General features: G+C 41.0%; 1 protein-coding gene across 1 annotated transcript in view; it reads left to right on the plus strand.

Annotated features, from left to right (window-relative positions):
- SCIN (scinderin) overlaps positions 1–12,861 on the plus strand; it is a 51,965-nt gene that overhangs the window by 9,861 nt on the left and 29,243 nt on the right. The window contains exon 4 of the mRNA XM_009898919.2: positions 8,499–8,648. Within this exon, the coding sequence (XP_009897221.2) occupies positions 8,499–8,648 (150 nt within the window). The remainder of the gene's footprint in view (positions 1–8,498; positions 8,649–12,861) is intronic.

Consider the following 12,861-nt stretch of genomic DNA (forward strand, 5'->3'; position numbering starts at 1 on the left):
GGAATGAATAAAGCTGCTGTGATCATGTAGCTGTCAGTATGCTCCTACTTGAGCTCCTAGCTTGTCAAAAGGAAAAAGATTGCTGTCTTGCACTAAAACACTAGAAAAAACACATCAAGCAAAACAGGTGTTTTATGACAGCTGCCTTTCATATAAACTGTTAATTTGCTGTAAATTAAATTATGTTTACTGTTAAAAAGCAGAAGTTAATTTTCTTTTTGTAAAAGACCAAGAGAGACTAGCTTTATGACTGTGGGGTATGATTCAGCATCACACTGCAGCCCTAGGCACCACAGTAGTTTTTCTCACTTCTGTAATCTCCCTGCTTTCTTGCCTGCACTATCTTGTCTAGGTGGCTTTCCTTCAGAGAAACCAGTTCACAAGCAGCATATTAATCACTTTGTTAAAGTCACTGTTTGGGTATAAACAGCACTAGAAGAGTAGCTAATTGCATATTGTTCATCACTCTAAGCTCCTCTTTCTAGCTGCTATCCCTGGCACTAAAAACTGACTAGTCTTGTCCTTTTTCCATGCTTTTCATTCACACGTTTCTCCTATAGCTAAGCTCTTCCGGTTTCCCCCAGCTGAGAATTAAATTATCACTCATGCTGTAGTAGGAAGTTGCTAAACAAGTAGTAGATCTTGAAGAACTGAGCTGCTTTTGTTCTTTATTAACTTAATGAACTTGCTTATAGCTTCAAACCATGGCTATATGTATGGACAGTGTATCTTAGTAAGCCAGCATCTCAGTTTCCCATAAATCTATAAACCAACTATTTTTACAGCTGCAGAAGTGCAAACTCCAGCATTCTGGAGTCGTCAGCTTGAGGGGAGGGCAGGGAGGACGCTAAGTTTGTTTTTTGTTGTGTTGGGTTTTCTCTTTGTGTGTGTGTGGTGTTGTTTGTTTTGTTTCTTTGTTGTTTGGGGGGGGGGGGTATTGTCTTTTGTTTGCTTGTGTTGGTATTTTTGTTGTTTGGGGTAGGTTTTTCTTCTCTCTCAGTGGCTGAAATAGAGACCATCATGAAAGCTTCGGGCAGATAGGACATAGATGTATGCACAAGGATTCAGTTAGTTTTCCCCCATAGTGTAGGAAATCCAGATGTTTTGCTGCTTGAACTGCTGCTGTTTAGAATGAATATCCTCCTGGTACTCAACCTTTAATACACTCTGGTATAGCAACAGCTATTCCTAAAATACACCAGCAAAACAGGAGTGAGAGGGAAAATGAATGCAGTAAGCGTGTGACTGTGGTACATCTGACTTATTTTTGTTCTGACAATTTGTTCCACTTGAATCAAGTGGAAGACATCAAGACTGGTTACAAAGACACCATTGTAATGACACCAGGACCAGGCTCAGCAGCATTCTGGCTGAAGGAACTCAGAGTTTGTTTTGGATTATCAAAACTCCACAGCTTTCAATGGTTCACTGTATTGCAGTTTCAACAAGTGTAAAAGGCAGATTTGATGAATATAGGAAATTATTTTTTATCTTCCCTGCCTCTATGAAAAATTCAACAGTCAAGACAGGAAAAAACACTGAATAATTTAAGCAGAAAAATATTTCCAGAAGCCTATATGAACATGGTTCCATCCAAATGTTGTTCTTAACATATATGTCAGTTCCTAAAAAAAAAACCCTCTGAATATCAGTGAAGTGACAAAATGTGCTGTAGTCTAATCACTTTTCAGTTTTATTGCTTAGTTACCTTTCCTACCTTTTGAACTTTTTCTTGATTTAGCACTCTTTTAAAAAACACACAAAAAAACCCCCACCAAACTTAACAAAACCCAAAGACTCCACACTCTTGCTTTAGGGCTTCTGTTTTATTTCCCAAAACTTGATGCTTCAATTACAAACACCAACCTAATGCCTTTTTGCTTTACAAATACTGTTGTGGAGAACTGAAGCCATGGAAGCATTTCTCTTGTTTGCAGTTAGCATAAGACCTCTTTTTTTTTTCCACATCTGTTTGTATTTTGTATTGGTATTTTTTCTTTATTTTAAGAGGCTAGACTTCAACAAGGAACTGTTTCAGCCAAAAATTAACTTCTGCCTTATCAGAGCAGCTCTTTATTAAAGGTCATGAAGAGAATGGAGTCTCAGCTGAGTGCATGCCAATTATTTTGATAGCAGCATGATAAGCTATGTATAAAAGCTTTGCCAGTATTCATGCCTGTTCAATCTGCCCCTGGCTTTGCTATTTTTTTTCCCTACTTCCCAAGTACAAAAGATACCAAGTTACCCAGAAGTGGTATCCTTAGGTTGCTCATGTGAGCATTTGGAATGCAGGCTTCTTTGGGCACTCCTCAAGCACACCTCCTCTCCTCCTGACCCTCCTTTCTGCACTGACCTCATGAGCCTTTCTTCTACCTACCCACTGAAAGGCCACTACACTGGCTGTCTGTGATGTGGTTGTTTGCCCAGGCTGTGATCTGCTTCTATGTAATAAACAGGTAGCAGATAAACCTAAAACAGTAAATAAGGAGGTAATAACTCTACAAGACTTCTCTTGCTTTTTAGCCCTTCTCTATGAGTTGGGGGGGTTAAGGAGAACACAACAGTGTTTCACATGACTGAGGAGATTAATGTGAAGGGGTTTTGGTGTTGTGTGTGTTTTAGTTTTGGGGTGGTTTTTTTAATGTGCTAAACCCCTCTGCTTCATAACCATGCCTCTCTACCCAGTGTTGTGGTTTAGAGGAACGGAAGACAGATCCTGACTGACACACATTAAATCAGAGCAAGTTACATCATGTTGACCTGACAGGATCCGCATTATAGATTTAGCTGACTCTCAATTAAGAGTGGTAATTACTTATTTTTTTAATTGAGGTGCAATTACATTCTAGGAGCATGTTCTGGTGTAGATGTGGGCAAAGGTGGATAGGTTTAGAGTGCCTCAGGGCATGCTATCACAGAACAGAGGTACACCAGCTTGTGGTACTTGGCTTAAACACTTTCATTAATGAAAGCTTAAATTTTTATTTTAATATTTTAAAATGAGTGAGATTTAATCTCTTAAACATTTCACTCTTATTTTCTAATAAAAGTATCACAACAAATATGCTTCAACTATGAGGAGTCTTGAAACCTTTTAAATGCTTATTCAGTGCAAATCAGCAATTACAGCACATGCCTAGAAATAACTAGGTATTGCAGCAAAGATATGGATTTAAAACACTTGTATGTTCTGGACATGTTTGAAACTAGAACAAAACTGTGGGTTTTTCACAGATTTAAACTTGGCTTTTGCTTTCATTGTCCTGGCTAAGAGTTACAGAAAAAACCAAGATGCAGAATGTGTTTTTATTTGTCTCTGAGCTGAGCAGGCTGCCAGTTGAACACAGAGGTGGCTATGAGTAAGAGAGGAAAAGTTGTTCTGAAATAAACAATTTTTTTTGTTTGCTTTTGCTTCTCTCACTTTACATGTACTTTCACAATCTCCCTCCATAAAGGGGAAAAGTGCCAAGATGCTCTTACTCAGAGTTACAAAAGCCATGCATAATCATCCTGCCACACATTTCTGTACACAAGCTGAATGTTGGGTCATTTTTCCCGAGCTGTAGTCATCTCATGTGACTTACCCAAGGTCACTCTTCAGGCCAGAAGCCATCAGGAATAAAAGCAGTGAATCCTGCTATGCTATTACTAGGAGACTAGGCTTGTGTTCCCAGAACATGCAGATGAGGAGAGACCTTGCTATGATCATAGAGCACATAGAACAGACTTGTTTTGCCTTCCTGATCCCTCAGGAGTTCTGGGGTGCTCATTGTGTCATTGGAATGGGCTGCCTGAGGAGGTGGTAGCATCACCATCATTGGAGGTGTTCAGGAGGAGACTTGATGGGGTGCTTGGTGCCATGGTTTAATTGATTAGGGGGGTTGAATTGGTTGATAGGTTGGATGCTATGATCTTGAAGGTCTCTTCCAACCTGGTTTATTCTATTCTATTTTTGACAGCAGCTGAGCATAAGAAAATGTTAATTGTCCCACTGTATCCCAACAGGTATACTGACATCAACAGCTATTAAAATCAGGTAGCAGAATAGCTCTCTCCCATAGCATCTCTCTCAAACTCTGTTAAAGAGATTTAAAAAAAAACCCAAACAAACAAAAAAGACCCAAAAACCCAACCACCAACCAAAGAATCTAACCCTCCACATAAATACTATTAGTACAAACTTCTGAAAATAAACTGGGCTTGGGCATAGGAATTACTAATGAATGGAGTTTTTTGGTTTGGTTTTCTTTGGTGGTGTGTTGGGTTTTTTTCTGAGAGGAGTGAACACTTGAAGTCTGTTTTCTATTTAATGGGGAAAAAATTGTCAGCCTGCCAATTCAAAATAAAGCTAGCAAAACAAGCCTAAAAATAGTGAAGGTGTAGCACAGCTAAGAAATTGTGAAAGCCCTGAGTGAGCTAAAGCTAAAAACCATATTATGGCCCTAGTTAAGCACTATATATATATATTTACCTCTAAAAATAAACACATGAATAATAAGGTACATGCCAAAAGCTCAGTGGTCTGCTGGATGTGGTTAGATAACTAGCTGACTATGTCAGGTAGATGCAGTTTTAAATGTTAGCTTTGTCAAAAAGAGGCTTTAATTTTTAAAAGTCTCTTTTCTTGCTTTAAATTGTTAAAAAAACCCCAGTCTACCTAGAGACTGAAATGGGTAAGTTGTATCAGGAAGGTGAACTTGTAGATGTCTGGCTGAACTTCTACCATGAGGCCTCAAAATCAGGCATATTTAAAAACAGAGGAGAGGATTTTACTTCAGAAGAGAACATTAATTACATCTAAGCCCCTGAAAGCTTGCAGCACTGAATGTTGAAGATATTTGTGTAGTGCTCAGAATATAGTAAAATATTATGGACTTTGGGACACTTTTATAACTTGTGGCTGCTCACTTCTGTTATGCAACATGTGCAGTTTAGTTTTCAAGGTTTTAATAAAGAATACTGTCTTTATTCTGTAGTGCTGAAAAGAATCAGATACTTGTTTTTCTAGCTTTTAAAAATCAAGTTTTCCTTTTTAATACCTAGGGGAGCTGGAGCTTGTAGGGATAGTATGGCTCATCTATGCGAACTCCAGAGCAAAGATGTTTTCAGACACTGATTGTTGATTCAAGGTTTGGGGTTTTTTTCACGTGGCAGGAGCAAATCTTACCACACAAGATTTTTCAAGGCTACAGCTAACAGCATTTCATATTTATTTACTTCAAAGGACGAAAATATTTAGGCCGCATTATTTTGCGTGACTATTTCTGCAGTTGAAGAATGTGGACTCCATAAAGAAAATAATGAAGTCTGCAAATTAAAACCAAACCAAACAAATTCTGAAATCCATTACTGTAGATTTTAAATGGGTTTTCTTGTTCTTCAGGCTGCTTGGAAGCCTAGAGGTGGTGGATTGAAGGAGAGCTCAGTTTAGTCACTGAGAATGTGGGATAGCCAGGGTAAACTGCTCAGTGGGACCTTTGGGAGATGCTAAGAAAAGAGAGTGTGAATTTATTGTCTGAGACGTAAAGGTCTTTGTAAATTGCAGTGTCATTTTAAGTCTCACAGTATCCTTTGTGGTCAGTACAGTAAATACTGTTCATTTTGTAGATGAGAATAGTTGTTTGAGGTTCCATGGCCAGCTACCAAAAGACCCAGAGAAGGCTAACACATAGAACTGACACTGAACTTTTAACCTTTCCAGACAAGTAGTCTCCATGAATTGCAGCATACATAGAGAGATAAGGCAATAGCTGCCTAACCCCTTCAACTAACTCTCTGTATTTCTCTTCTTCCTCTTCCTTATTGCTTCTACAGGCTATGGGAAATAAAGAATTCCTACTGCTGCTATATCTCTAGTGACTTCTGCTCTCTCACAAAATTGTAAATAAGATCAATTAATAGGAGGCAGGCCAAGAGAATGAGTAACTTCAAATGCTGAGAGTCTCAGAAACTAAAGCAGTGATTTGAGGTAGTCTCCCAAACTTTGGGAGAAGATGGCTGAAGCAGTGCATTGCTATAATAACTATGTTTTTTTGGAAAATCTACCCAAATTTAAGCTTTTGACTTTATGCACACTCAAGGCAGTCTTTCTTTAATTCTTTAGCCATTTCTGTTTCCTCTAGCATGCATGGGTGTTTTCCTGAGGAAATATCAAAAGTCACATTTAAGATAAGCTTCAGACCTGAAGCCAAGTATGTGTCCAGATTCTGGATGCTTGGTAAGCCACCAGTATTTAAACCAGAACTTGGAAGCAGACTTCCTGCCCCCCTTGTCTGAAGCCTCCAGTCAAGCTGGTAAAGGCAAGCTGAAAACCTCACAGCTTTCATTCCAGTTCTGGGAATCTGTGTGATCCTGATGTAAGATTAAAACTTTGCTTTTGAAGGGAAGGGAACTTGGCTGTGTGATCACTGGATCTGGTTTTGGGTGGGGTTTTTGTATGTGTATTGAAGCAGATGAAAAGTAAATATCAGAAGTCACTACCCGTGTTTGTGTGCATCAGTGTTAGCTGTCTTCTAAAAGTGTGCATTTGCTAGTGCTGAGAAGCTGCACTTCATGTGTAAAAAAATATATAGACATGGCACTTCAGGACGTGCACAGTGGACATGGTGGTATTGGGTTGATGGTTGGACTTGATGATCTTGAAGGTCTTTTCAAGCCAAAATGATCCTATGATTCTCTTGCATGTCTCAAGCCACCATTTCAAGTACTATTAAATAATGATAGTGACCACCAGAAATAGCTTATAGTTTTGGTGTTTTGTTTTGGTTTTTATGTGGGTTTTTTTTGTTGTTGTTTTGTTGTTTGCTTTTTTAATGAAGCAGGTTTTCATCCAAAATCTAAGTTTTATACATCTGTATGCACGTCATAAAGCTAAAAGCACTCAGTGAGAGCTGATTAAATCCTTATTTGCATTGTAGATGAACACAAACCAGTTCAGCAGTTTTTAAAGTTAAAAATTACTGTGTACCCTTATTGCTGTACTGTTTGGGCTATTTGGTAGAATTGTGAAGAATAATCAAATTTCTTTCTTCCAGAAAGGAGGGGGGAGAGAAAGCACTCAGCCAAGCTGATTAATTTCTGTTGACTAGCTCCTTCCCACTCAGCCTCTAGCACTCTGCAGCTTATGTTGTGCCTCCTCTTAGCTATTTCCATCAAGACTGAAATCTAAAATCTCTATTCTGAAATGTGTTGCATTTGGGGTGAATAATGGGACTTGCCAGAACTGGAGGTCCTTGGTCTGTGATGTGACTGGATTAGGTTACCTATCTTAAGATGATTCTGGTGGTGCTCCCTCCTGAGAGGTGCCTTGGGAATGTGCTCCATTTTGGTTGAGTTGTGCTTTCCCTGTCATGTGCAGGGCACAGCCATTCACTACCTATTCAGCCAGATGAGAGGAAGCCATGCTGCTTCAGTGTCTGAAGAGCTTCTTGTAAAGGTGGCAATCATGACAGGGTGGATTGCCCCTGCGACAGCAGTTTACTCTTTTCCTGTATACAAGTATTTTTTGCAGATGTGTCTGCTGTCTTTATTTGCTGAGGAAGGGAGGGGACCAGTTATATGGCAGTTTTCTGCTGGAGAGGAACTTGGTGATTTAACCAAACAGAAACCTGCATTTGTGATCTGTGAATCTTTAGAAAAAATTTGTAAAGATGTTTGTGATGGCACCATTTGGGAGGGCTTGCATTAATCTGAGGGTAATAAAATTTCATGACCAATAGATCTGCTGTACACTGAAGAACCTTCCAGTGCGGAAGACTTTCTGTTGAAAACATGTCATCTGCTTGTGGTGTGATGCAGCAGAGTGTGATAAATATTCTACAGAAAAAAAAGGCACCAAAATAAAAAGTGGATTGGAAGATCTATGAGGGCAGTGGAGCACTAGTATGGGTTGCCCAGGGAAGTGATGGAGGCCCCATGGATACATTCAAGGTCAGGCTTGATGGGGCTCTGAGCAATCTGGTCTAGTTGGGGATATCCCTGTTTACCACAGAGGGGATTGGATTAGGTGACCTTTAAAGGTCTTTTCCAACCCAATGCATCCTGTGATTCTATTATCTAACTTTACTTTTGAGTAGCACATGCAATCAAGATTTCCCTTGAGGTTTTGATATTACTTTGTTTCTTGCCACAGATGAGCCCCAGCACTGCTGAAGCAGCACAGAAGAGGAACTGCCAGATATAAAATAAAACTAATGTGCAGAAATACATTTAGGAACTTCAGGTTCTTTAGATCGCTGAAGATACCTCTGTATGTGGGATAAAACTCAGACAAATCAAAACTAACCATTCTGAAATCAAATATCTTGCATATTACAAATATCTGAAGTGACTTAGTGAATGTCTTCTGGAAAGTATTTCTGAAAGGTGTCATTTCACTGATATTCTGATGGCTTAGATCCAGCAAGATAATTGTATTAATAAAACATTCATTTCAGAATTTTGCTTAGTGTTGTATCATGTTGCTAATGTGTGTGTCTGTGTGCTTTGAATTATTTTAGGAGATCTATCAGTGGTGTGGCTCATCGTGCAACAAATACGAGAGGCTGAAGGCTACTCAGGTTGCCATTGGCATTCGGGACAACGAGCGAAATGGAAGGTCTAAATTAATTACTGTGGAAGAAGGGAGTGAACCAGACCAGCTCATAGAGGTACTGTAAATGTGTACCAGTTACTGACATAGCTGTGAATAAAGTGTTTTTACATTTCAGGAAGTAAACGGAATTGGGCTCGAACCTTATCTTCTCCAAGGATGCCAGGAAGTCAGATTTAGGTTATGGGTAGGCCAGTTTGTACTTCTTTTCTGTCTTTATCCATAGATTCATGGAATGGTTTGAGTTGGAGGGGACCTTAATGACTTGCTGGAGCGTGTCCAGAAAAGGGCAACAAGGTTGGTGAGGGGCTTGGAGCACAAGCCCTGTGAGGAAAGATTGAGGGAGCTGGGGTTGCATAGTCTGGAGAAGAGGAGACTCAGGGGTGACCTTATTGCTCTCTACAACTACCTTAAGGGAGGTTGCAGACAGGCAGAAGTTGGTCACATCTCCCAGGCAACCAGTACCAGAACAAGAGGACACAGTCTCAGGCTGCGTCAGGGGAGGTTTAGGCTGGAGGTTAGGAAGAAGTTCTTCACAGAAAGAGTGCTTGCCCACTGGAATGGGCTGCCTGAGGAGGTGGTGGGGTCGCCGTCGCTGGGGGTGTTCAGGGCGAGGCTTGACAGGATGCTTGGTTGTATGGTTTAGTTGATTAGGTGGTGTCGGATGATAGGTTGGACATGATGATCTCGAAGGTCTCTTCCAACCTGGTTAATTCTATTCTATTCTATTCTATCTAGTTCCAGCCTTCCTGCCATGGGCAGGGACATTTTCCACTAGACCAGGTTGCTCAAGGCATCATCCAACCTGGCCTTGAACACCTCCAGGGAAGGGGCATCCACAACCTCCCTGGGCAACCTGCTCCAGTCTCACCACTCTCACTGCACAGAATTTCTTCCAGTCTAAATCTAACCTCCTCAAGCTTCAATCCATTCCCTCTCATCCTATCACTACAAGCCCTTGTAAAAAGTCCCTTCCTGGCTTTTTTTGTAGGTTTCCTTCAGGTACTGGAAGGCTGCTCTAAGGTCTCCCCATAGCCTTCTTTTCTGCACACTGATCAGCCCCAACTGTTGTAGCCTGGCCCTCCTCTGGACCTGTGGCAGCAGCTCCATGTCACTCTTATGCCAGGTGCACCAGAACTGGACACAGTACTCCAGATGGGGTCTCATGAGAGCAGAGTAGAGGGGCAGAATCACCTCTGTTGTCTTCCTGTTACATTTCTTTTGATACAGCCCAGGACATGGTTGCCTTCTGGGCTTCAAGCACACATTGCTGGCTCATGTTGAGGTTTTCATCAACTAACACCCCCAAGTCCCTTTCCTCAAGAGTGCTCTCCAGCCACTCCTTGCCCAGCCCATGTTTGTGCTTGGGATTGCCACAACCCAAGCACAGGACCTCGCACTTGCACTTATCCAAGCAGTGTTAAATTTAGTGGGCAGTAGAGTCTGAGTTCATCATCTGAGAATACTTTTTCAATAACTAAATGCTTGGGGTTTTTTAATTATCTGTAGGGTGACTGAATTAACAACAGAGCTGTCTATCTCCTGCTCTGTATGGGGAAGGAGCAGCGTCAAGGTGGAACAAACGTGTAATTATCATGTCTAGGATGTCAACAAAAGTAGCAAAGTTCATGGAGGTGCATGGATCTGAGCATACTGCTTGTGCATCACCACTTCTTCTACAACTCTAGTTGAAGACCCTTCCTCATGTTTAGAAAGTTTAACAATTTATTCAAAAAACATAATTTACTTTTCAGAACTGAGCTGCAAAGAAAGAAATATTTCCAATGTATGGAGTTTCCAGGTCTTGAAGAAAATATTGAGCACTGAGTTGTTGGAGAATATCTACTAATGTTCTCCTGTGGCACGTTTGCTAAATAAAGCTTTTTCCATTCACCTCCTAAAAGAGGGAAGAGGGAGGCAGGGTTATAAAGCAGTGCTTCAATAAAACTGAAAAAGTGCAACTCAAATATTAATTTGTACTTCAGGTTAACTTCAGGAAGTAATGCTAATGGTGCATGAAGGTATGCCACTGTTTTTCACAGTGCTTACGTTTGGTTTTGTCACATGGAGTGTAGCTAATTATTGGCTAATCAGCAAAACGTGCCAGCTGCTGAGCCATCAGCCCTTGGCTGTGCTAGCTGTGGTGACACCTTGGCATGATCTGCTCATCTGCTTGCAAAAACTTTTTGTCTGTGAGTGTGAGCATTGATGAGACTGTGCTTATAAGTAGGTCAAGTGGCACCCAGTGCACCTGAGAGTTTTGAAAGGAAAAAAAACTCAGTCGTCTTGTCTGGCTTTTTAGTTCCTTGCACAGACTTTGCACACCAGCTCTGGCATGGCATGTGTTTTACACCTAACTTTTATGGAAAGATCACAAACTGACAATTAGAGCCCAACCTACTGCTCTTTATTTCAATCACGGTGTTGGGTTGCAGTCCGCTGCAGGCCATGGCTGGGTGGTACCGAGGGAACCTCCTGGCATGGTTCCCTGGCAGCAGCCTCCTACTACCAAACCCATCCTGGTATCACTTCTCGAGGCGCTGCATGTGGTTTATGATAACTCACACGTGAGCTGGGAGTACTGATCAGAACAGCTGCACTTTGCACCTCTTATCTCACTAAGGTGCAGATGCAATATTGGACTTCTGTGCCACTGCAGCAAGGACATATGCCCCTGGCAGGTTGTGAATGGCAGGGATGTGCTGGCCTTGCTCCTGTTTCTGCTGGCCAGATTTTTTCAGCTGTGTGCAACTGTTGTTTTGTAGCAACCTTGGCAGGAAGAGCAGGAAGAACGCCAAGGTTGCATTTTGATTCTGTAGTGCACTGTTACTGTATCAGGGAACAAATCTTTTGTCACTTGTTGAGCAGCGCATGAAGAAGTTTCTGCTTTTCTTTTTGGATTGTGAATATGAGGGGGGAGAAATATGGGTGGTTTGATGCAAGTAGGTTCATGGCTTTTATCATCACTGCTATAATGAGCCTGATTAGAGTGAGTTTGTCAGCAGCCAGGATTTACCTTCTAGCCTTCATCATGCTAGATGGCATTGCTTTTGGAAGTGCTGCTCACACAACAGGGTTTGCAGCTCAGCTGTGGCCCAAGCTCTAAAATGTGCTTCTAATAAGCCAGGAGTGTAGTTAATCTCACAAACATAGAGAACTATTACTCCATATTCCTACTCAAATTTTATTCAGTTCCTGGTGCTCTTTTTTATTTCTCCTTACTTCCACTAAGCTGTCTCTTAACTTTCTGCAGCATTTTCATAGGCTGACTGCTCTGAAACTTGTGTTCCTTTCTTCTCTGCATACCAGGAAGGACAGATTTTTGCCATCTCTCCCTTTCAGACAGAAAGGTGGATTTCTTTCAGGGGAAAAGAATTGTGTACTTTAAATATTAGTTTTGTCATCCAGTAGGCCACTGAAATCAGACTTCCAAAAATTATCTCCTCTGATAAATCTTAGGAATGATTCCCTCTGCTGCGTGCTGGAAATCTGCTCTGTATCAGTTGCTGAATGGGCTTGTGCAGGGCTGCTAAAAATGTGTTCACCAGCCATAGGCTGACAAACCCACATGAGTGCCAACCTAAAGAGCCCATAGTAATCTTATCCCTGCTCCCTAAAAGACTGAACTGTCATGACTACGTGGACTTTACTACGTTTTAAGTATTTTGGGCAGCTGTGACTGTCTGCAGGATATAAAAGCCAATGAAAAAGTAGGCTGAGTTTTAACTAAAGTATTAAGCCTACATCTGTCCTACCTAATCATGAAGTGTTCAGATAAACACTTCTCAGGATGGTTCTGTTTTCCCTGCAGTCCAAACTGTCTGATTCTTAGAACTGATTTGTCATTCCCCTGAAACTGCAGCTCGAGGTAGCATGTGATTGCTGCAGTTTTTACTGCTGAGGCTTTTGGCTTTTGTTTCATTTCTGTAAAGGTTTTTGATGTTCATGGATGAAATAATGAAACCTGAGAGATGTGACTGCTGAGGTTTAAAACCATAACAAAATGTTAGCATACATCTTTGAAATGGCTCTTCTGCCTTGAAACAAAAAATGCCAGGGCTTCTGTTTGCTCAGCATTTGCAGTCGTCGTGCGCCTGGTTTTATTAGAGTTCTAGTGGCCTTAGAACAGGTGAGTGCAAACTCACATCATAAAATATTTGTGTAAATATTCACCTAGCTTACACATTGAGCAACAGAGGGAACCTCTTCCTCCTTTCTGATAACACAGCCTTTCTCTTCCCTCCTTTTTCTTTAAAGCTCCTAAGCAGTGC

Source organism: Dryobates pubescens, chromosome 4 (genome assembly GCF_014839835.1).
Source record: "Dryobates pubescens isolate bDryPub1 chromosome 4, bDryPub1.pri, whole genome shotgun sequence".
Lineage (NCBI taxonomy): Eukaryota > Metazoa > Chordata > Aves > Piciformes > Picidae > Dryobates > Dryobates pubescens.